The sequence below is a fragment of the Pituophis catenifer genome, unplaced genomic scaffold, assembly GCF_029215685.1.
Source record: "Pituophis catenifer annectens isolate HBS135680 unplaced genomic scaffold, rPitCat1.0.hap2 SCAF_3, whole genome shotgun sequence".
Lineage (NCBI taxonomy): Eukaryota > Metazoa > Chordata > Lepidosauria > Squamata > Colubridae > Pituophis > Pituophis catenifer.
This window is the reverse complement of record NW_027256883.1, coordinates 125,266,652-125,292,845: the sequence shown is the minus strand read 5'-3', so window position 1 is coordinate 125,292,845 and position 26,194 is coordinate 125,266,652. Positions and strand designations below refer to the sequence as shown.

At 39.1% G+C, this 26,194-nt stretch overlaps 1 protein-coding gene across 3 annotated transcripts in view; it reads right to left on the bottom strand.

Moving 5' to 3' along the window:
- Positions 1–15,891: 15,891 nt before the first annotated feature.
- VAV3 (vav guanine nucleotide exchange factor 3) overlaps positions 15,892–26,194 on the bottom strand; it is a 181,596-nt gene continuing 171,293 nt past the window's right edge. For 2 of the 3 annotated variants that reach the window (XM_070939338.1, XM_070939337.1), the window contains exons 26-27: positions 17,992–18,143; positions 15,892–15,996 (exon numbers count right to left, since the gene is read on the bottom strand). In XM_070939338.1, coding sequence (XP_070795439.1) covers positions 15,955–15,996; positions 17,992–18,143 — 194 coding nt within the window. In that variant the 3' untranslated portion in view covers positions 15,892–15,954. Of the gene's footprint in view, positions 15,997–17,991; positions 18,144–22,766; positions 22,851–26,194 lie in introns of all 3 variants that reach the window. The other variant, XM_070939336.1, reaches the window with a different exon arrangement.

The following is a 26,194-nucleotide window of genomic DNA, read 5'->3' as shown; positions in this document are numbered from 1 at the left end:
CTCCAACAAGTTTATTTTTCTCAATGGCCATTCCTGCCTGACAATTAGGTTAGCTTGAGTATTTCTTTATGCTCTCTTATAGCCCAACTTTTAAAGGGGGAACACTATAGCAATTGCAGCCTACCTCTGAATTGGTTTGAAGCCACAAGGTGGGAAAAGAGTGATTTAATGCAAGGCAGAAATAACTCCAGCAGTGTGTTCTCATTCCCAATGTTTTTTTTTCCCCTCTTTCTTTCGGGTTTTTTTTTTTTTTTTTTGCAGGGCATTTGTCCTATTCATTTTTGCATTATACAATTGCAATGTAAAAAGTATTTTCTTTCAAGCATTCCCATTGCTACTGAGCTACCACAGACAAATGTCTTAATTTGGAAAGCAAGGCCGTTGCAATCCAGTGAGAGAGCCAGGCTTTCCAAATGAAGTTGTTGCTTTAACCAACCCATTTCACAGCCAACTGCAGTTGTTGCTTCTCTTCCCCATCCTTTCATGGGGATGGGGGTATGGTATGTTCCATGTGTGAACATACCATACTTTCTCTGCAACCTTTTCCCTAATCCTACTGTGGGATTCTCTGTCTAGTTTGAAATGATTGCAAGCCAAAAATGTCTAAAAGAAAACAATGATAATCTTTATTTTACTACTTTGCAAAGAGGGTGTACAGCAATAGTGCTTAGATTTATATACTGCTTTACAGTGCTTTACAGCCCTCTCTAAGCGGTTTACAGAGTCAGCATATTGCCCCCAACAATTTGGGTTCTCATTTTACCCACCTCGGAAGGATGGAAGGCTGAGTCAACCTTGAGTCTGGTGAGATTTGAACTGCCAAATTGCAGGCAGCCACCAAGCAGCAGAAGTAGCCTGCAGTACTGCACTCTAACCACTGCGCCACCGTGACTCTCCACCACTGTGGCTGTATCACGTACTTGCAGGTACAGTGCAGAGGTGGGTTCCAGCAGGTTCTGACCAGTTCTGGAGAACTGGCAGCGGAAATTTTGAGTAGTTCAGAGAACTGGTAGTAAAAATTCTGACTGGCCCCACCCCATCTATTCTCTGCCTCCCAAGCCATCTGATCAAAAGGAAATTTTTGATTTTGGGATTTTGCAGTAACCTTCCTGTGGAGTGGAGAGGGAGTGGAGATTTTACAGTATCCTTCCCATGCCACCCACCAAGCCACACCCACCAAGCCACACCCACAGAACCGGTAGTAAAAAAATTTGAAACCCAACACTGGTACAATGGACATACCTTGAGCCATCAATATACTTTCTTTATATTCCCTGTCATTGTCACAGGTTTACCTCCCATCTTTTCCTCATTGGCCGAGTACTCAGGCCACCACACTCTATTCAAGGCACCTAAAATGAATACATTCTTCCCTGCCCCTTATTTATTATATTATAACTTTATTGTCATTGTACGTATATACACAGTATACCCATACAACGAAATTCACATAACAACCAAAGACCAGGCCCAACATACATAACAATCCCCAAACACACACCTCACCCACCACAAATTCCCTGCCCCTGAACCACCCAAACAGCCACACAACAGACCAAGTAATGCTGTCCAGCAGCTCACTAATGGTGGCCCTTTAGTTCATTATTGAGTGCAATTATAAATTTATAATTTATCTTTAGTAGCTATTAGTTTCTGGGGTTGTCTCTAAGTCAACCACCATGCCAGCAAATTCTAGCTAAAATCAGTTTTGAACATACCAGGGGCCTCTTGACCCTTTGCTCCTACATGCAGCTTTAAGTTGGGCAACATTTATGAGTTTAGATCATTACACAGCATATTTTTAAAGATTAGTATGTCCTTTTACAATTTCTGTAAAAACAATAAACTCATTTCTCCTTTCCTACACTACCAAACCATTCTCTGTTAATGTACAGTATGCTATTATTGTTAGACCACCATTCAGCCAATAAGGGAATGGGCTGGCTTTCCTGCAAATGCCAGATAAGCTGTCAAGAGCACATTTGGGAGTACACGGCCTACATCCAATGAAGCTCCCAGCAGTCAGTCTCTTTCTTCACCTTCAAACTGAAGTCCAGTGTTCATTTTGAAGTAAGTAGCATCATTACCTCTGAAGCTATCTGTGTTAGCAAAAAAAAAATACCCAACAAGCTCAAATCACAAAAGGAACAGAAGAGCCATCACTGAATAATTACATCAGCAAATCTATCTGCATGTATGAATTTTTCAATATAGTGAAGTTAGTGCTGGGTTCCTCCCGGTTCGGCCCGGTTCAGCAGAGCCGGTAGCAGTGACGATGTGACGTCACCGAACCGGTTCTCTTTGCCCAAGAGCTGGGCCCTCCCGCCTGCCCCCGCAGTATTCCTACCTTTATTTCTTCTTTTTTAGCCCAGCTGATCGGTGCGGCAGAGTGGATTGCTGCATCTCAGCTGGGGAGATACTAATGCGGACCGTAAGTTTGGCGTGCATGCGAGCAAAGAGTGTGCACGAAGAGAACCGGCAGTAAAGCTGGTTGGAACCCACCACTGAGTGAAGCTATGTAAAACAAACAAAAAATAGATCTTTTTTTAAAAAGTAATTAAATTTCAAAAAATGTACTGAAGAATATATTTGTAGTGCAAAGTTGAACTGTGGGGGGACCTTAGTGCTCTCTGAACTTGGTGGTTTTCTTGCAGACATTTCATTACCAAATTAGCACATTAATGATTATAAGCACATTAATGATGTTACCTAGTTTGTCTGCAAAAAAAAAAAAAAAACCCACCAAGCTCATGGAGCACCAAAGATCCCATATTTCAAAAACTGATAAAATAGAAATTAACATAAAAGAAAAATAGGAGAGGGGATAAAAGGGAAAAGTTAAAAAGTGACCAAAAATACATAAATTAAATATATAAAAGAACTAGCTTCCAACTTTTTTCAATACAGAGACAATTATAAAATAAAGCAACCTCTCTCTAAGTTTAAATATGTAATATCAGTACCTAAAAATCTTTAGGATATTAACAATCAATATTTAAAAAACCAATATTCATATATTCTTAAATTTTAATCAACATATAAAAACCTATTAACTATAGATAGATAATAAATACATATTTAACTATCCATAATATTTATCTAGTCAAATCAAATCTAATCTTCCAATCCCAAAGTCAAAGCTTTATTTTAATCTCTTTCCCATAGGCAATCTAGCAGTGGTCTATTAGCCGTGGTGAAATCCAATTTTTTTTACTACTGGTTCTATGGTCGTGGCTTGGTGAGTGTGGTATGGCTTGGTGGGCGTGGCTTGGTGGGGATGGCAGGGGAAGCAGTGGTGGGGTGCCCCCGGTTTGGACCGGTTCGCAAGAACCGGCAGTAAAACTGGTGGGAGGCCCCGCCCACCAACCCAGATATCATCATCAGCGATCTGCACAGAAGCAAGGCACACACATGCACAATCCCGTTGTGAACCGGTAGTAAAGGTAAGTAGAACCCATCCCTGAGGGGAAGGATACTGCAAAATCTCCATTCCCTCCCCACTCCTGGGGGAAGGATATTGCAAAATCTCCATTCCCACCCCACTCTGGGGCCAGCCAGAAGTGGTATTTGCCAGTTCTCCAAACTACTCAAAATGTCCGCTACCGGTTCTCCAGAACCTGTAAGAACCTGCTGGATTTCACCTGTCTACTAGCTACAAGAAGAAGAAGAAGAAGAAGAAGAAGAAGAAGAAGAAGAAGAAGAAGAAGAAGAAGAAGAAGAAGAAGAAGAAGAAGAAGAAGAAGAAGAAGAAGAAGAAGAAGAAGAAGAAGAAGAAGAAGAAGAAGAAGAAGAAGAAGAAGAAGAAGAAGAAGAAGAAGAAGAAGAAGAAGATTGTTGTCTCTAATCAAAGCAGTCAATTTTGCTATACCTGCTAGCTCCATCAATTTCAAAATCCATTCTTCTAGTGTGGATACATGCTCCTTTTTCTTTCTATAAGCATATAATAGCCTTGTAGCTGATGTCATATACTATATTAAAACAGGTTTCCTTTGCACCTATTTATCTGCCATCCCGAAAAGAAAAGAAAAGAAAAGAAAAGAAAAGAAAAGAAAAGAAAAGAAAAGAAAAGAAAAGAAAAGAAAAGAAAAGATTCAGGCTTCCATTTGCAAAATGTTCTGAGCTAAAATCCGTATTTAATTCCAAAACTAATAGTCCTTTTATATTTTAAAAACTTTGGATTTACTTCTTGGAGGGCTTTTTCAAGTTGTCCATACATGAGTGTGTCCAAGAAAACAATGTTTCATCTGGGGACTGCCAGCAAAGCAGCTTGGGGTGCACAGTCCCAGACTTTTTGGAAAGTGCTGTTGCCTCTGGACTTCCAGAAGGACCATCTCACTTTCAGCTATATTCTTTGTGAAGGAACTCCCTGAAGGATTTGCACAGCCCTAATTTTTACTTCCTTTTGGCCCCTCCAAAAGGGTATTGCTCAACGCTACTTACAAAATTGAAAGAAATGAATGATCAAACTCAAAGCAATAACAAAGAAATAAAGCAAATCAACAGACTCCTTCCCAAACACTGTACTGATAAATAGATCAAACAACAGCAGAATGAAATGTTAGCTTAGAACAGGGGTGTCAAACACAAGGCCCGTGGGTTAGATCCAGCCTGCGATGTGGTTGGATCCAACCCACGATGTGGTCAGATCCAGCCCGCAGGGCCATCCTTGAAAGTATAAGGGGCCAGCCCACATCACCTTGGCCCGGTCTACCCAATGCAAAGAGGAAACATGCCAGCAGTTTGGGGAGTGGCATCAAGTTGGCCATGTCCACCCAGTCAGCCACGCCCACCCAGTTGGCCATGCCCAGTGAGTGGCATCAAGCTGGTCATGCTCACCCACTTGGCCAAGGCCACCCGGCCCCTTGAGGTCAACCACAGCCTTGATGCAGCCCTCAATGAAATTGAGTTTGACACTCTTGGCTTAGAAGGATTTCTCTTTACTTCTCAGAAGACTATAAAACATGCCATGAGTGACGCTCCAGAGGTTGAAGACATGTTAAAAATGATTCCAACAACATTCTTAAAGGTGTTTTTCAGTCATGGCATCTTTAAGAAGTGTGGATTTCAACTCCCAGAATTCCCCAGCCATCATGCTGATTGGAGGATTCTGGGACTTGAAACCCACACATCTTAAAAGTGGGTTAGGTTTATTTTATTTTATTTTATTTATTTTATTTCCAATTTATATACCGCCCTTCTCCCTGAGGACTCAGGGCAGTGTACAGCCAGAATTAAGAACATGAAATACAAATATTAAAAAACAGTTAAAATATATATAAATTTGGCCCAAAAATTAAAAATCACAAACCAATTAAAACATTTAAAAATTTCTTCTTAAGCCAGCCCAGCTTGCTGGAAAAAGTGGGTTTTAAGGGCACGGTGGAAGGCACTGAGGTCTTGGGTTGAGAAACACTGTCTTAAAGGATTAACAGATTCTGGAGAAGGCAGTCTTTCAAATTTTAGTAGGTTCATGCATTTTCTCCTTTGCTTTTTTCCATGGCAGATATTCACACATATATTCAGCAGGCATTAAAAGTGTAAGAGCAAGACCAAAGAACAAAGAAAATGATGAAGAGAAAGGGGAAAACACTATGAGGAAAAGGGATTTTTTTCTGCAATCTTGCTGTCCTATAAATCATAATGTCTTTGACTGAACTTCCCTGTCGGATAATTTATCAAAGAAAAAAAAAGAAGGGGGGATCCTGTCAACAAAACCAATATTTTAAAAGCTCTCTCAAAGTACTTTATCAAACCTTTTCTATTCAGACCAAATTCGCCACATTTCAACCATTTAAATGAACTCAGTGTGAATCAAATGTATAGAAGAAATGATAAAACATTTGAGTATGTAATCACTTTAGCTGAGCTGTACTACTTCAGATAGTATTGCTGTGGAGAGAAATGAGGAGAGAGAAAAAAGACACTTTATTTTTTATTAATTTGTCGTGCATTTTTGGAGCATATTTGAATGGTGGCACCAGAAAACCACACTTTAGCAAACAGGTTCTGATATAGAAGTACAAAAGTCTGATGAAAGGTAACAATAGCTAGGAATGAGGATATTAGCCATAATCAGAAAATATAATATTTAATTCAAACACTGCAAGCCATAGCCATAAACACATAGAATGATTACATATAAATGGGGACAGTAGGACAGGGATGGTAGGCACGCTGGTGCGCTTATGCCGCCCCCTTAGGGACCTCTTCAGAAACATGAAAGGTCCACGGTAGACAGTTTACGGTGAAAGGTATGGGGATTAGAGAGACTAACAACAGGATCAGGTAGAGTGTTCCAGACATTTACTACTCTATTGCAGAAGTCATATTTCCTACAATGAAGATTAGAGCGAATTACATTGAGTTTGAATCTATTGATAGCCCTTGTGTTATTATGGTTGAAATTAAAGTACTCATTTACAGATAGAACATTTTGGTAAATAATCTTATGAACTAAGCATAGGTCAAAACGTAGGCGATATAGTTCGAGGCTATCTAGACCTAAAATTTCAAGCCTGGTGGTATAGGGAATTTTATTTTGAGCAGAAGAAGTTATGGGAACTCTGAGAGTTTGTGAACATTCCTGTATTTCAGGGATCCAATTTTAGGAGTGCTTTTGCACTGAGATGAGTTCAGTAGACTATCTATTTCCATATAAGAAGTGTCCAATAGAGCTCTTATGAAACACATTTCAGGTTTTAGTTATATTGTACCTCATCTGGACTGTTACAATACTTGTTCTAAAACTTCCATTGTTATAGAGAACACAATATGCTTACATCAGAATAGATCCACTAGCTGTTACATTGCCTGTGTGTAAGAGAGGAGCAGGCAGAGCTGGGGGTGGAGTTAAGCATACCATCAGTTTAGAATCTTTGCATTCCCAGAAGTGCACCAAGCCCAACCCCTCCTGAATTCCATTGATCCTTATTTGGGCCAATTTAGTGTTGAAGTTTAATTGACCAGATTCTTGTGTATTGGCTTCAATAAATCTTCTATACTGCAACCAGAGGTGGTATTCAGCTGGTTTGGATCGGTTCAGGCGAAACGGTAGCTCTGATGATCAGTAGGCCCCGTCCACCTGCCCCTGCTCTATCCCGTCCTTTATTTCCTGCTCATCTCAATTGCATGGCACAGCTGATTTCCCTCCCCCTCGCTGTTCTACTTACTATTGCTGACTTGGGAAGGTAAGCAGATGAGCTTCTAAATGCTCCATTTTCAGCGCACACATGCGCACGCAAAGCATGCACTCACTGAACCAGTTGTTAAACCAGCAGCATCCCACCACTGACTGCAACCTTACAAATGAGACTAATACTTTGCACCTGACACTCTGATCACACTTCTAAGAACCACTAGGACAATGATGGCTAACCTTTTTGCCATTGTGTGCCAAAAGCGGAGGGAGCGTGGGGGGGTTGCACGCATGCGTGCCCACACCCATAATACTATGCGCCCCGCCCCTGCGCATGCTCCCCCTGTGCTCCCCCCCACTTTTGGCACGCGATGGCATGGTGGGCACATTTTTTGCTCTCCCCAGGCTCCAGAGCCTTTCTAGGAGCTTGGGAGGGCGAAAACAGCCTTCTCCACCCCACCCCAGAGACCCTCCAGAGGTTGGAAACAGCCTGTTTGACAACTTCCAGTGGGACCTCGCGTGCCCACTGATATGGCTCTGCGTGCCACCTGTGGCACTCATGCCATAGGTTTGCCATCACGGCACTAGGAATTAAAGGGGTTAATCATTATCTAAAAGATGGTCTTCTCTCAAAGGAAACAGTGCAGGTGGTGAGATCTACAGAAGCTATTTCTGATCTCTCAGGTTTTATCATTTTTTAGAGAGTTTATACTCAACTAGGCCAGTGGTGGGTTGCCCCCAGTTCGCACCAGTTCTATAGAACCGGTAGTAAAACCGTCAGGAGGCTCTGCCTACTGACCCTGATGTCCTCAGAATGCTTCTGCACATGCGCAGAAGGGGACATGCATGCAGCCCCGTTGCGAACCGGTAGTAAAGGTAAGTAGAACCCACCCTGAACTGGGCCCAAACTTGGAAACAAGGAGGGAGTAGAAATATATTCCCTATGTTTTACCTTTCTGCTGATAGGCAAACTTTAAAAAAAAAAAATCACACATGACACCTGTAAGAGCCAATTGATTTTTCTCTACTTAAAAAAAACAAACTATATTTTAATTTTGATCCAGCTCAGATAACATAATTTCCCTTTTTTCTTTTGTACTGTTAACTATGTGGTTTATCTTTTTCCCTCCGAAAAGCAGCATAAAAATTATGGTTGATTTTCTTGTGCTGCCTCGGCCGTTAAGTATTGACCAGGAAACAGTGACATCTTGTGGTTGTCAAGAATCATGAGCATCTATTAACTAAACATCTGTATGCTCTCTCAGATACAAGCAAGCATGCTAATGACTGCATTATCATTTAAACAAAATACAAAACAATCTGGGCAATGTTAGATGCAATTATTTCCCATAATTAGATCTAGTGCTGTTTCAGATGAGACAAGTTGAAACATAATTGGAATGATTCAAATGCAGCTATCAGGAATGCTGTCCTATGGTTAACTAGTTTTTCGGAGGGGTGGGGACAAGGTTTGGAGAATCGTTTGGAAAACAGCAGTTTCAGTGCAAAAAAAGAGAGCATCAAATATGATGTTAGAGTGGAAAAATAGAAAGAGGAATAAGGAACGCTTCTGCTTAATGTACTTCCAGAGTCCCAAAGATGCTTTTTTTCGAGAGGCAACAGACTTTCTGGTCCAGAAAATCCAGTTGTCTCTCGAAAAAAAGCATCTTTGGGACAACCATGACCTGGATGACTGAGAATCTCCATAGTTACTTCCAGAGCAGTGGTGGATTGTTCCTGGTTCGGTCCAGTTCTATAGAACTGGTAGTAAAACCGGTGGGAGACTCCATCTACCCACCACAATGTCATCATGGGTGATCTGCGCCTGAGCGGTCCCATTATCAACCGGTAGTAAAGGTAAGTGGAACCCACCCCTGTTCCAGAGCATTAAAAAAATTCAACAGGTGGAGTTTGGTGTCTCACAGCTTTGTAGAGCAATGTTTTTCAACCTCAGCAACTTTAAGATGGTGGACTTCAAATCCCAGAATTCCTCAGCTAGCAAGCTACCAGTCTTCTATGGATCCTGTTAAAAAACCAATAAAGAAAATGATTGGATGTGGGCCCCAGCATTCACAAGAAACATAGTCCCACTCCCCGATGGATTGATTCCTGTATAAAGAAGAGGAACACAATCCAGTACATGCTGCCAATGTACTCAACCTAGAATAATCTAGAGACCAGCAAGATTTAGCTACGTCTTGGTTAATTGGGTTAGGTCTCATATAGGAATCCAACCTGGAATTCTTCTAGGGCATTCAAAAAGCAACCCAGAAGATAGCAAAGGTTTTCTTTCTATAATAAATGAAAACTCCACCTGTCCCAGAACTGATAGTTCAAGGGAGATTTTACATCTATCTGTCTGTCCAATTTATTGCCTGCCTTTGTTTACAAAACTCAACATGGCACACAGTGCATCATGTGCCCTCCCTCTGTTTTCCCCACAGTAACAAATACAAATGCAGCAGGAACCTTGATCACTGCACTATTTCCAAGAAAGAGGTAGCTGATGTCTTCAGATGTCACACACAATATGTCCAGTAGTTCTGAGGGGACGGCCACATCTTTGCAACATAGACCCTCTAAATTGCTCCACGATAGAGCTAATTTATTGCACTGAAGATTCTACTTTTGGTAGCAGGTCTATTGTAAATGGCAGATGTACTAAGGAAATGGAACAGGAAGGCACTTGCCAGTTGCTGAATGTCAAGCATTAAATAGTGTTGGGAACTTGCAAAATATAATCGGGGCAAGGAGTTGAGAAACTCATCAGAAACCAGGGTAGAAATCTTCAGTCTAATCTCAGGGCATCCCCCAACCTCTTAGAAACTGACATGATCATTCGATAGTTTTCTGTTCATTTCAGTGGCCTTAATAAGGCCAAGATGCAAAACAATTACTTAAAGATGGAAGGCAAAGACTGAGTTCAGGGGAAGGAACATGCAGATGATCGCTGTAAAAACACTAAAGAGAACAATAGAAATTTGGACTACAATTAGTATATCTTTGCTATTTAAACGGCCAAACAGTAAAATGTGCCAAATCTTGACAGTTTGACAAAGATATATGTAGTCTTGCCAAGGCGATGCAGGCAAATGTCACTTACATAGTTATTAAAAATTGCCCTTAGGCTAACATCGTATGTCTTTTTGACAAGATGAATAGTTCCTTTTTGACAATGAATAATTTTCATTTAAAGATTTTTTTTTTAAAGAAAAGACATCTTCAATTAAAGAATACATGCATAAATGAGACTCAATACTATTAATTGTGCAAGTTATTCACACATTCAGGCACCTGAGTTATCTTTTCACAGCCTTCCCAAGGATCATTTTCATAGCAGCTACTTCTGCTGTATTTTATTGCATTTATTGAATAATGTCTTGTGCTCCTAAACATTATGATTAATATTGTCATGATAAATCCCCTCTTTTGTATTTTAATTGATGCCTCTCAAAAACTCTTGTTACTCTTCATTGTTGCTCATACTTGTATCTTGGTCCTTCTTTTAAGATCAGGCTGGCATCCATAAAACCATGTTAACCTCATTAACATTTTCTTTAGTGGCTTCAGCACATCAACCAATTAATTCACTGTTGACCTAGAACTGCCGAAGGATTTCTATCTGTGAAATCAGCTAAAGTTGATTTTAATTCCAAAAATTAAACCCCTACCCGTCTAGATAAACTCTACCACCTAGTTGGCATTGCCCCACCTGCTGTTCGCAGAGAAGCAGCATAGAGGGATTTAAATCATTTATATCTTGATAGCACCCTCTCTATGGCCTACAACAAATTCCTCAGAGATTAAAATCCAGGAAAATCTCCCTTAGCTCAACAGAAGACTTGGAAAGCTACAAAGAACCAACACTGGATGGAACCAATGGAGGAATTGACACCTGGGTCTGGTGAAAGCTGAGAAAATTATTGAATAGATGAATAGGTGCACGTATACAAGATCCAGAGACATGCTGAACAAATGGAGGTATCCAATGGCCTCTTCTCGTTACAATTGCGATGACACACAGACAACAACATATATGTATCAGTACTTTGTGTCCTGATCAATGTACACTTGAGGACCTCATGGCAACACAACAGAATGCAATTAATGTTGCTAGTTTCTGGGCAAGATCTGTTTAACTTGTACATGTTTTAATCTTGTATTTTATATTTTAAATTTTATGCTGTATAGTGTACCTTATTTTAATTGTGATGCTTCTGAGATGAATAAACAAACATTCCAAAAGCTTTGTGATTGACAAAAGATTTCAACTAAGTCCAGTCTTATTTTATGTCAACAGTGGTTCTGAATCCCATTGTCGTCAGATGCTCCATTATCATCTCAAGCAATGAAAGTCTAAGTGGACAGATAGTAGGAGCCACATTGATACTTCACACTTCATGATATTGTTATGCAAATGACTTGGATTATAAAGCATGCATCTGTTGCATCATATCACTTGTCTTCCTGTGTGTCAAGTCCCATGTAACTGGAAAACCCCAGAAGAACCCTACATACAGAGAAAGGCATCTTTAATGCTAAGCAAGAGTAAAAACATCATCTCAAAAATGATAAGGCTTATAGCGAGTCAGTTATGGCTCCCACATTTGGGCTCTGTTGGCTCTTCTCATATGAATGAGTCACTTCCTCCATTGCATTTTCCCACAGTCACTTCTCACAATTGATCAGAATATAGAATAGTAAGATACAGTATGTAGTGTTTGTATCCTTCTCTTTATAGGTTTTTGTCATTAAGCACTCACATAGCTTTCAACACAAGATGGAAAGCCAGTTTTGTACCATGTCACAAACTCTGCAATTTTCAGTGTTGTAGTATTCACAATGATAAATATTCTGTATTTAGCACAATTAATTCCTGCAGGATGTGCTGATATCCAGTGTCTTAGCTTACAAATTAATGGAGATGTGGCTATGTTGGTCAACCAACACCAGTGAAACTTTGTGGCATTGGATTTTGGTTTTAAAAATAGGTTTGTCTAATTGGACTCCCGGTTGCTCCAGCACAGCTATTCTTATTCAATTATTATCAATTTAAATGGGCAATATCACCACCAAAGCAACCAGAGTGCTCAAGATTAACTGTGGTGACAGGGACATAAAAGGAAATATTACAGAATTCAGGAACTGGTTCACAGAATAATAAAACATTTAGTAATTTGACCATGTAGACCATCCTTGTGTCAAAAGAATATTGTTGTACATGGATGGACAGAAAAGCACTATAAAATAAAGTTATTTTCTTTGGAATCTTACTGATGTTGCAAATATCTGGGTAAAAGATAAATAAGTAACAGAAGAAAAGGAAACTGATTCTGTTTATCTAAAACAATATTTACTCTTCTGTCCCAAATGATGAAGGGAATCCAACCTTATAGTCAAGGAGAAAGACTATGAAGTTAAAGATGATTACTTTAGTTCAGTTTTGATGGAAAAGACACAACCTCAAATATAAAATATTTCAGCTTTACAATGCAAAATACACTCTTAGAAATGTGTAGGAAACTGTTAGAAAGGACAACTAATCTTTTTTTTTTAAAAAAAGAAAAGAGAAAGAAATCTTTACAAATTACCTGTCTTATACTGTGAGTCATTAAACAAGTAATTAACCAGTTTATTAATATATTCACATATTTACATAACATTACAAATTAAAGTACTGCCCCAGCTCATTGCATGAGAGCAAGGTCTGACACAGGGAAAATAAATAGGCATTGCAGGGAAATAAAGAGGCAGCAAGGCTCCAGCCTACTAAATCTTTGGTATTTGAAATATAGCAATGATGCAGCATTTCACTTACTCAACACAGGGCATTTAATGAAGACAAGAAAGAGCAGAGTTCTGACCTAAAACTTTGCGCACTTATGGAGGAGCTCCTCAATGACTGGATTCTCCAGTCCCTTCCTGAAAATGAGAAGGTTAATGTATGCAAAGGGATTCACACCAGATCAGCCAAATCCAATCAAAATATTTCAAGCAGCAAAAAATAACCCATCCATCCCCTTCCTTGGGTTACAGCACAAAGAAGAAAGAAAAGCTGAAGAAACGGGTAATTGTGACACCAAGGGACAAGCAAGTGAGGTTAAATTGCTGCCTGCCCTTTATCTGCCACAAAAAGTCTCACTAGATTTACGGTGAATACCAAGTGGCATCTGTGTGTGTATGTGTGTGTGTGTGTGTGTTTACAGAGGTTAATGCAGAAGCTTTGTGAGAAAGTATAATGGAAAAAGTTGTTTAGATATGGTATTCAAGTTCCACCTGAGTTGCAAAATATTACCAAACATCAACTTTGTAGCTTTTAAACTCCTTCAAAATGTTTTGGTCAAACAACCCATTTCTCCATTTATTTATTTTTTTTACATTAACTTGATTCTTCCTTCCAAGACATATAAGCAATGATGGAATATCATGATGCAAACTAAAGACCAAACTTTTCTCCATGAAAAAGAAGCAAATCTCCTGATCATCAGTTTTGCTAATTTAAGGATCAGTCCACTAGATCAAAAAATATAAAGGACACATTCCTAACTAACATTTCAGCACAGGACATTTGATTACATACAATCACAGAAACGGATATAAAGGTTGTCATTGGTTCCAACAAAATAATGACTCCAATAAATAATTTTGAACTTTTTCTCAAGACCAAAAGCTTTATCTGCTAGCATTAAATTATGAAGATAGAAGTCCAGAGAAGTTGAAACCATTTCTAACCTGTGCATCTTCCTCTTCCCCTTTATATCTATTAATTTATCATTGTTTGATGATGGACTTGGATTAGTTTATAAGTGCTACCGGTACATGTCTTTGCAACTGTTCAATAAGCAATAGGCAACGTTTCCATCAGAAGCAAGTGTGAAGGAAGGAAGAATCAAACCTGCGTAATTTATTTAAATACTGCATACACGCATAGTGGAAGAATTTTTTTTACAATTTTTGTATAATTAAATAACTGGTTTATTTAACATTAAGACAAACCTCAGGGTCTGGGAAAATCAGCCAGAGTCTATTGATTATATCTGATCCAAAATCAATCCAAAGGCCCTTTTGTGAATCAATAGAAGATAAAGGTTTCTTGATTTGCATTTCTGACTGAAGTTCTATCCAATTGGGCTACCTTTTATAAAGGACACACCAACTTCAGAGGAGTTTCCCTGGAAAATATGAAGATCTCATATGTAGGAATTTGAGCCTTCACAAGTTCCAAAGTCACTGTATGAACTGCACCCAGTATTTTGTGAGCTTTTATGAGCATTTATTGGGCATTTTCTACTTAAGATATTAAGCTACTACGGCTCAATCTATTTTAAGAATACCGTGCAGTGGTGGGTTGCTACCGGTTCGCCCCAGATCGGGTGGTGGCAGGAGGCTCCGCCCACATGCCTGGATGTTTCTGCACATGCACAGAAGTGTCGCACGCACGCAAGCACGCCCACGAGCGAACCGGTAGCAACGGGTTTTGAAACCCGCCCCTGATACCGTGTGTGTGTGTGTGTGTGTGTGTGTGTGTGTGTGTGTGTGTGTGTGTTTCAAAATTATGGGCTGGAACATAAACACAACCCTTGAAGACTCTGTTTTTGAAAACTATAGTGATCTTCTTAATTTATCCCAAGAGCTCAAAACAAGGGAAATCTCAGGTGAAATATTATTTGTGGCAATGGCTTTCAACTTAACCAAACTTTGAAACCCAACGAAAGAGAGAAAAGGGTTACATCTTTATGAAATCATTCAGCTCAGCTACAGAATGGAGCATAGGACACAGTATTATTCAGCTGAATTACTTGTTTTCTATGTAATACAATCATCTCAAGGACCCACAATGCCTTTTGCAAGACCATTGATCCTGTTGATTGACAATCATAGCTACCCTGAACGTTAGTAGAATTTTTAATAATGGTCAAGAGATACAATCAAACTGTTCCCAAAGCTTTCTCTATAAAATTGTAGAAATTCTCTTAAATATACAGATGTTAGCATATTGCATGGGCTTGTGTATTAAAATGTAAAGTTTTGTATGGAATACCCTATATTAAGCAGCTTTTTCTATTAATTCCTTTTTCAAATATAATTGTATAAGTCACAACCGCTTTTTTAAAAACTTGGTTCCATAAAATATTGTAATAAAAGACTCCAATAAGCCAGTTAAAACATCCCTGGATTTAAACACTAAATTTGCTTATATTCTCTCTCCCCCATCTCCATTCCACTAAATGGCATGCAAATCATATTGAATTTATGCTTTGTCCCCAAAAAAGTGTATTGAGAGATTGCAGAACTGGTGACGTGTGTGGTTATTGGCAAAGTTAATTAGTGCTGTAAGATATTTCAGGAGAAATAATATTGACCACATGATTACCGGAATGTTCAAACATTTCCCTCTGGAAGAAGCCATAAGTGATAACTGTCATCAGAGATTTCACTTAACAGAAAGATAGAGCTCATAAACTGCTAGCCATACTTAGTATTCACTGTAGATGGAATGAAATGAAGTGTTTTTAAAATAAGTCTGTTTTGAAATGATTTTCTTTCTTTTTTTCCAGGAAGGTGAGGTTTAGCGTTTGGGACTGGTCCCCAGTGATGGGAAGTTGCGAAGCAGCTTCTTTGCACCTCTCTGAATGAGATATTCAAGCTGTCAGCACAAACGTCTTCAGGAATTCCAGTGTTGGGGTCTGGAAAGTTTCAATAGACAGAAGAGCTGCATTTCAAATACTTAGCAGGATGAATAATGCTCTGCAGACACTTCAATGGTGCTTTCATAGTCCCTGAAATTTATGGTCAAAAGTACCAACTGGATCTGCCAGTCATTCGTCCTCTTCTACATAGGTCGATGGAAACCAGCCCACCTAAATGAGAAAAGAAAACATGGTTATCTGGTTGAACTTTGTTCCACTCGAGATAATTTTGTGCATGACCCTCCTTTCAAATAGAAAATGATTTAGAAAAGGATAAAAACTGCAATAAAATTAATTTTTGTGGCAGAACATGTACTGTTTCTTTGGAGAAATATACACTTAATCATCAATAGGCCTGACAGAAATTCAGATGTTGTTTTCAGCCAATATGCTTGCTGCAACCTTTTCAGAATGGATATAGAAATGTATAGAACTGAATTCTGTTCCATCTACGATCAACAGGATAGTTTTACCTGTTAACATACTTTTTGGCAGTATGTTGTGGTCCGCCAGCAGTCTGCGGAGCTGGCAGCGGAGTCGGACAGTGAGGAGGCTGGGGAGGAACATGGGCCGGTCTTGGAGTCTGGGGAAGGCATGGACGAGAGCTCTGAATCAGAGGCAGAGATGGGGACAGGGCCATGCACAGTCTTCTGGTCTCCGGAGATGGGGACAGGGAGTGATGCACGGTCTCCGGAGCCCCCAGAGTCGGATAGCAGAGAGGCGGAGAAACAGGAGGAGTCTGTTCCTAGTGCAGGCATGCACAGAGCTGCCAGAAGGCAAGAGCAGCTAAAGCAAAAGGGACGACTTGGGAGTAAGGCCAGGAGATGATTGGCCCCTTCCATAAGGCTTAAAAGAGAAACAAAGGCACTTGGGCCTTTTGCAGGAAAGCAACGTTGCTAACTCTGTTTCCAGTCGGCATCTCGTTTGTTTCTGAATTTCGTGGGGCTTTGCCAAGTAAGGCCTTTGGCAGGGTGTCAAAGAAGATAAAGGTTGGTGATTCTTCTGAAGGACTTGTTTTGCAACTAATTGGGATTCAGCTAGGAATGAACGTAATTCTCAACTGTTACAATAAAATAGGTTTTTTGGGGGACTAATTGTGTATTGTAATGACTCAGTAAGCCTAGGTCACAACACAGTATGAAAGCACAGCTGCAAGCCAAAATTTGTGGCCACTATGTACCTTTCCCCCGTTGACTAGATGGGGAGCAAACATCTGATGAAGTGAGCTGTATCTCACGAAAAGTTATGGATTTTAATAATATTTGTTAACTGGAAAAAGTGTTCCCAGTCTCCTTTGGATTTTGTTTTTCTACCTAACAACAAAATAATTTCTCTTGCTCCAATCCACTTTCCTATAGGATAGACAAAAGAGAAGCAATCAATCCCTTGGTGGAGCAATAGCTGAAATCTAGGTTTCCCTCTCTCTTAAAGAAACATGTGCAATGCGTGAGTCAGATCTTCCCAGCTCTCATTCGCTGTTGCTAGAAAGAAAGATGTGGTGCATCCTTTCCTCATCTAGCTTTTTTGTACATTTCTGAAATTGAGGACAGATGCTGGACTGTTGCAACATCACTGGGATAAACTTTTCCACTTCTTTAGCTTCCACGTTGGGTGGAAGGATTTTTGCTTATCAAAAATCAAAAAATAAAAGTTTTTAAACAAAAATATACAATATCATCAAGAGAGTAAAAGAATTTAAATGGAAAAGGGCTGGTCACATAGCAAGAAGAACTGATGGCAGGGGAACCAAGGCAGTCACAGAATGGATCCCACTTGATAAAAAGCATCCACAAAAGAGACCTAAAACAAGATGGAGTGACGACATGAGCCAGTATTGCAGGCCCAATTGAGAAATTGCAGGCCCGGTCTTGAGAAAGCTCAAGACTGTATTGGTTGGAAACATGTAGAAAAGGCCTTCATCCCGCAGTGGATAGACAATGGCTAAAATGATGATGATGATGATGATGATGATGATGATGATGATGATGATGATGATATTGTAGAAACAAACAACTAGACTACTGTAGTTTATAGTTAATCTAAATTTCAGAAAGACAGCAAGAATGTTTCACATTTTCATGGGAAATTACTAAACATTCAATATACTTCATACCATATACATTACATATACATTAAGAATCGGGAGGAAGATAGAGAAAGGCTTACCCTTCCATTGACTTCACCTCTCCACCAGCCATTGGCGCTAATTTTTGTGTATATTTTGACCACATCTCCTTTGAGCAGGGATAATTCACGCATGTCTCTTGCACAGAAATCATAGCGAGCGATGGCTATCCCGAGGACTTTGGGACTCAGCACTGGGGGGAAATACAGGTAGGCAACATTATTTGAAGTTTCATAAGTGCACATCAACTGAGTAACATTAGCAACTCTTTTTGTATGCCAGTCTAGTACAAATGCAAGCGGAAATGAAGAAATGTGTGGTCTTATGGAATAGCATGAATGAAATTCATTCCATGCAATCAATTTTCTTTCTTATTGCTTGCTGGTTGTAGTTATTTAGGGAAAAAAATTGCATATTCCTAAGATCATTTGCTGAGGTGTCAAAAGACCATAGACCTATTCTTTGCACTTCTAAGGGATTTTGCTGCTTCTTTTCTCAAAGTTGTTTCTCTAAATCAGCTGCTTCTTGATATCAATGAATCATCCAAAGTTGTAGGAAGAACCAATATAAACAGCACCTTCTTCTTCTTGCTTTTTGATTCAAAGATACCGATAAATGTGCCTCCTTGAATTTTGACTATTTTACTGAAATTAATGAGGCAAATTTCTTAGGGCAAGATATTCGCCAATGATTCCTAAATAGAGAATTTCTTGGCCAAAAACACTTTTTCCAGGACATAAATGTAAAGCTTTGGAGTTTCAGTGTGACTAAGAAGTACAGAGAAAAACTACAGAATTTACTGAGGTTCAACACCAAGCCATTACAACTTTGGTTCTTTCAGAGTAAGGGATTACCTCCCCTTCAATTCTCCCCAACTGCTTATTCTTCCACATCATTGCCCTTTGGGTCACATGATATCCTGCTTGCTAGCAGTCTAGCAAGGCAGGATACTGATACTCACTCAATATCCTACCTTGCTAGCAGTCCCCAAACCACATGGCTCACCTAATACTATGGGTCTGAACCTTCTTGGCACACTATGAATCTGGGTCTGCAACAAACCCAAGCTGCAGTGCACACATGAAGCTGCAGACATACTAGGAAACTTTGAGAACCATAGCCCAGCACGTAGAAAGCACAGTGCAAAGCTACCGCTGCCCTGAGAAGGCTCAGCACAACAGTGTGGTACAAAGTTGCAGCTACCCTAGGAAGCCCCAGCCCAGCCTAGCAGTATGACACAAAGCCACAGCCACCCTGGGAAGTTGCTTCCACCCAAACCACATTTGCCCTTGTCCTTCATCAACCCTAGCTGATCTTCACCATATTTTGTTCCCTCTGTTGCAAAGGCATGCCCACTCTAGCCCTTTGCAAAACAATTATAGGCCACATGATCACCAGAGCTTGCAAGGAAACCACTCGTGCAATCTAGGGGAGAAAGCCTCATTGTAAGGGTAGGTGGGCTGCCACGTTTTGATCGTGTGACTGCAGGGGCACTGCAGCAGCTGTAACTTCAATTGGTTGTTAAGTCCCTTCATTCAGTGGCACTGTAACTTCAAACAGTTGCTGAATGAATGATCATTAAGAAAAGGACTACCTGCAAGGTACTGCTATTAAGAGAAGGTGCATGAAGTGTATTCAAGAGCCAGGCCAAAAACCTTACGACAGAGGAATGGCTAGAGAAAGATCAAAAGGCACAAAGCACCATCCCCCATAGTATCAATGATGATCAAATTGTGTATATATACCATTGTGAAATTGCAAAAAAAAAAAAAAAAAAAAAGCTATGGAAAATACATTAGAGAGCAAATCTGAGCAATAAACTTTACCAGATGAAGCTGATGAAAGACCATCAGATGGAAGACTATATGAGTCAGCTGAACTTTGAGATGGGCAGCAAATAAATTTGATAAACAAACAAACTAAAGTGGATGCACTATAGAAATGGTTAAAGTCCTGCAAGTTTCAGAGATAAAATGATTTACATACTATAATTTGCAGAATGGCAGATAGAGATATAGTTTATGAGTGCACAAGGGGACATAGAGATAGATAGATAGATAGATAGATAGATAGATAGATAGATAGATAGATAGATAGATAGATATCTGCATCAAAACAAAAGTCACTGAACAATGGAATATGGATCAAAGGTATGTTGATTGATTTTAAGGTACAGGGATACAAATTTTGGATGGGAGCTACCATGTTCCTAAAGTTAGGAGCACAAAGCAAGCACGTTTGAACCCAAATCCTTTCATCGTAGCAAAAATATAACTGTAGAAATGACTATACTTCAACAACATTAAATTATACCTCCCGCTTTCATAAAAAGCATGAACCATCAGCAATATTTTTTTTCTAAATTCAAAATCGAGGATTTGTAAAAATGGCAGCTATTATTTAAAAAAATCACTATTTACCACCACAAATTGCTGCACATGGTTTTGTGTCATGTGGACTCGTATGGTACAAAAAAGCAGCATCTCCATAACAGTAACAGATACTGCACTTAGGAAAAAAAAAATCTATGCAAGCATCAGTGACCAAAATTGAAATGCCTAAGATGAACACACACTCTGGAAACAAATTCTGCTTTTTTTTTTTTTGTCACTACTGAATCTATTGCATAATCCTTCAAAGTAGTTGCTATTACAAAGACGCTCAAAAACGCTACAAAAAATATTTTAGGAAAATAGAATGGAGGCGAATGATAGGATCCAATATTTTACATTAACTTACATTATGATACACATGGTTTACTAATGGCTAGGTACATTAATTAAACTAACACTTGCACAAAAGTTGTCAAATGCCAATAGTTCTTTCGCTATGTCGCAATTGTCGCATTATGCGAAATGACAGGAGAAAAGCAAGAAGAAAAAGAAACGTGACAAGAATTCACACAGGCAAAGCTAGAAAAACATTATACTGTATGGTGATTGCTTAAATCAGGTAAGACATTGTCACTAATGCTCCAAAATGAACAAGTTTTGATTTGGCTTGATCTAATCTAATCTAATCTAATTTAATCCAATCCAAACATCCGTTTTCCATAGCAGCCAGAAAGATGCATTCTGGAAGGCCAACAAAAGGCAACCAAATATTGTGCCCAGAATCTGTCCTTTGAGATACCATTGGTTCTATATGTAAAACTTCCATTTAGCCTTAACGATCTTTCCAGATTCATTTAATTCCCACATAAACAGCTATTGGTCTGAGTAGATCACAAAAATGAAGATACCTCTCTCTTTAAGGAGAGCTCTGCCACATAGTGAAAGCATATATCTCTGAGGCTGAATTTATACGCATAGAAACATCTGGAGCTATATAACTACTGCCCATCATGTTTTGCCACTGTTGGGACTCAAATAAACATTCCATAGGGAGGAATGGAAGAACACATCAAAGGCCTCTTTGTCCACCCCAAGATTGTTTCTATCTTGCCTTCAAAAGTTAATCTTCTCACCACAGGAATATCAAAGGTGGTTTAAAAAAAAAAAAAAAGACAAAACTGAGTCAAACAAATTAAGTTCCCCATCCCAAAGCAGATGGTTGAACATCTGGTCAATGCATTCTAGTGGTTAGCACTGTGACTTAGTAGCATTTTCACATCTTGAGGCAGAAAGCTTAACGAAGAGTTATATAAAAAGTTACTGCATAAAAGATGTTACCTAGTCTGTTTAACGAAATGTCCGGGAGCTAAAGAACAGGCTTGGAGAACAGCCCCCCCTGCCAAAACTACAACCCTGAACTATGAATATTCTCAATAATTTCTAAAAGTTATTTTCCCTGATCTGCATGAATGGGAACACTCGCCCTGATTTACTGTCCTTTCCTATTAACATGGAACATTTCCAGATTTGGCTTTAGATCCATGTGGGAAGCAAGCAAGTTGCAGTTAACATCAATTAATCCAGTGTATTGTAAGATTCTTTCCATCATATTTGGCCTTAGCTTCCTCTGGTTAAAAAGAAAAGGATTTGTGCAAACAGGGAACTTCACAAGCAAGTCTGGTCTTTCCCATCAGGTTCTAATTTAAACAGCCTCCATCTTCAGTCCTACACATCATAACGTTGGGATTCAGAACTGAGTAAATGTTCATCTACCTAAATATAATGCCGGAAATTTGACACATTATTGCAAAAAAAACCAAAAAAACCACCACCCCAATTCCTACCCCTTTAAGGCACAAATGTCTTTTGGTGGGTGAGACAATGAGAAGTGACTAAAGGAAACACAAATGCATAGAAAATGGATAAAATTAACTTACAGACAATGTGCATGCAAAACTGCCATATATAGAAAGCTACCTTCCCTCTTGTACTTTATCTGAAAATGTTCTGGCAAAATGGCTTTTAGGGATGGGACGAATATTTGAGGGTGCCGAAAATAGAGTAGAACCATTTAAGAATATCAATAGTATACATAATGTAACCATGTTGTTTGTAATAGTTTTGATTGGTCACCTGGGCACTTTCCCCAATATTCTGAAAAGGTAACATTCCAGAACCAGGTTTTTGGCATTCCCTGCATAGCTGGCAGAACATTTAGATGACCTTCTTGAATGTCAAAGGGCACTCACTTTTTCACGTGCTTTAAACATTCTCTGGCTAGGTCAAAGCAGCTGAGAGTAAATCGCTTCCATGGAGCTAAAGTAATATATTTGTAAGCTGCAATTGTGTTTTAAGTCAAATTATGTTCTAAGGTTGGCAAATGAATCCGTCCCTTCCCTAGGCTTGCGCTGCACACAGAAACTGAAATACCGAACTTGTAAAACAAGCAAACAGAGAATAAATAGAAAGCAGTAAAGCAGTACCTGACCAGAAAGGAGTGGAGGAAGGGGGAACAAAGCTGTAGTCTGGCAGAGTTACAAAAGAAAACCCACAGAACAAAGAAGGGTCTTAGACAAAGAAAAGAAGAAAAAAAGAGAGAGAGAGAGAGAAGCAAAATGACATTGAATGGTTGGTAAAAAGAGTATTCAGATATTCTTATGACTTGCATCTGTTTTAAGAAGAAATAAACATTTTCTTGGCTGTTTTGCAGCTTTTTTCAAAAAAAAAAAATCTCTTACCTGCTTAAAGGCATAGTTTACTCCTTTGCTTTGGCCATTTCGTTCCCCCACTCCCTCCTGCAACTTACTAGGAACACTCATTTTGCCAAAAAAAAAAGATGAATTTCCATGGACAAGGATGAAATTCATTTTTATGCACATGCTTATGCCACCCTGTATGTTGGCGCGGCAATTGTTTTAACAAGCAACTGTAGCTTGGTAGCCCTGTGTCAGATTAAAACTTCCGATCTCCAGTCAGCCATGAAGTTCCTTGGGTAACTCTGGACCATCCATAGCAAACTAGGAGGATAATAATGGATTTGCAGAAGACATATGCATGTCATCTTGAATTCATCTCATTTTAAGGAAGTGGGGCATTCATTGGCTTTATTTTGTTTCCATACTCCAGAAAGAGTTGCAAAGGTAAAAGATGATTGAATGGGTATTTTCAATAATAGTCTTCATGGCATGCCAGCAAAATGCAGGGACTTTCAGCTGCTTTTAAGTTCCCAAAACTTTTAGAAATAGATACAGAATCTTCCCTAGCACATGGACCATTTAGTATCATAAGGAGCAACAATACTGAGATAGAAAAAAAGTGTGATGTCCAAAGGCATTTCCTGAATCAGTCTGATTTTTTAAACAGTTGCAAAGCAGGGCCCTTATAACAAGAGCAATAAGAGCAAAGCCTTTTCAAAGATCTTAAATACTATTAACTAGTTAATGTATTTCAATACAATACGCAGAAGAGTTGAAAAAGCATTAACCTTGTTGTGATAAAGGTAGGGTGCTTCTGACAATCATTTTCTAATTCATCCAAACTGGAAAATCACGGGTATCCATTTCTGAACAACAATAGATATACTAAACCACACTTTTGAAGTTGACTATGGTTAACAATAAAAATGGTAGCTGGGAGGTTGAAGCTACACTTACTCAAAATAACCCCACTGAAATCAATGAAATTGAAGAAGTGCTGTTCATTTCAATGGCTAACCGAAGTACAAACTCAAATTGATGGGATTAATTGATGAATTAGGAAATTATAGTTAATTCCTAATCTGATTGGTGAAGGGAAGAGTACTGAAACTGATCATGTAGGCAAAAGATTTATTAATACCTCAGTTTATTAAGCAGCTCCACACATAGCCAACAATTACCACATTCAACCATCAATCTTATATTGCTATTGGGGTAGAATTACAACACCGTCCTGCTGCTTTTTGCTAAGAAGCAGATTGTCTATCTCTTCCCCAAATTAACAGGCAGTGAGGAACAGAGAAACCCAACACCCATGAGAAACAATTCACTGCTTTCAATACAGAAGCCATCCCCACAGAGTTATTGCGCACAAACAAAATTTTGTCTTTTTTATCATACAATTAAGCTTTCTCAATCATAGAATGTAACAAAACACCCAGAAGGGATTATTATTATTTTCTGCCAGTAACACATTTTTTTCTTTCAATGTGTTGAAAAGAACTTTTAACAATACAGTACTGTTAAAAATGAAAAGACAGAATGGCTGGAGAGCTAGGGATCAAGTCTTTGGAAAGCCACTGAAAATGCCGGAAAAGAATACAAATCAGTTATTAATTAGCTTATCATATTAGTTCTCCATATTATGAAAACTTAGAGCCGGAAATTAGTGCTAGGAAATTATTATTAGCTGGAAATTAGTGCTAGGAGATTATTATTAGCTGGAAATTAGTGTTTAGAGATCGCTTCACAAATGATCTTCTATTGCTGAGATGACTTGATGCTAATTCAAGCTCACAGATTTGTTGATCCTTGTGAAACAACTGCAAATAATTGTGCTGCGGCTTTTGTGTTTATAATTCTCACACCACAGTCTCTCTCCTCTTATTGTTCTTTTATATATAAAACTGCAAAGAAAGGACAAACTGAAAGAAAGCATTACAACTTCCATAATTATATTCATGTTTATTGTAACAAAACACTACTATAAAGATGTGTAGTTGATCACATGAGTCCTCCTCACTCTGCAGCCAAGTGTTCGTTGTCCATGAATAGATTTTTCTGATTGTCCTTGTTCTTCTGCACAATCCTCTCCCAAATGTGACATATTCTCTTTCCTGCCAATGCTATTGGTTGTTATTGTTGTTTTTCTGTTGATTTATACAGGATGAAGATTCTCTTGTAATCATTCTATAGATATTAAGCATACCATTTCCCCTATTTATTAGCTGTATAAAGAATTGGCTCTGGAGGACAGGCCCTGTTCTTAATGTCACAGCCTCAACTTTCCTGCTCCTAAACATTTCAAAACATCTTCCTGTCTTTAATGGGCACTCAGAAAGGCTCTGAAATTATCCATCTGCTTCTCAGTAATTTAGCAGTGTATTAAAAGGGCATACGTGTGTCTACATGATTTTTAATCTTCTGCCATTATTTTTAGAAATTTCTATTGCTCATAAAATCTAAACTACCCAATTCCAGCACTATGAAATTTGGCAGCAATCACAATGGTTACAGAATCAAGTGAAGCTAATGTACAGATGCCCAGATGCTCTAAGCAACTTCAAATCAGTTACCAGAACTGGTATTCCTGTTGTTTTACCAAATACTAAGGACAGCATAGGTCAGCTCTGTGAAACTCCGCACTATAGGTAGTCCTCAACTTACAACAGTTCATTTAATGACCATTCAAATTTACAACAGCACCGGAAAAAGTGACTTATGACCAGTGGTGGGCTGCAACTGATTTAACAACCGGTTTGGTGAGCATGCACAGCATTCAAAATACAGCAATTTGAAGCTCAGCTGTTTACCTTCTAAGGCAGCCCTGGTAAGTAGAACAGCGGAGGCATGGAAATCAGCTGTGCCGCGCGAATCAGCTGAGCCAGAAAGAAGGAAATATAGGACAGGATAGGGCGGGGGTGGTGGGTGGGCGGGGCCAGTTGATCATCAGAACTACCGGTTCCCCCAAACCGGCAGCAGCCCACCACTGCTTATGACCATTTTTCAGAGTTACAACCTTTGCAGCATCCCCACCATCATGTGATCAAAATTCAGATGCTTGGCAACTGGTTCATATTTATGACCTTTGCAGTGTCCCAGGGTTATGAGATCACTTTTTGAGAACTTCTGGCAAGCAAAGTCAATGGAATAGCCAGATTCACATAACAATCGGGCTAGTAACTTATCAACTGCAGTGATTCACTTAACAACTG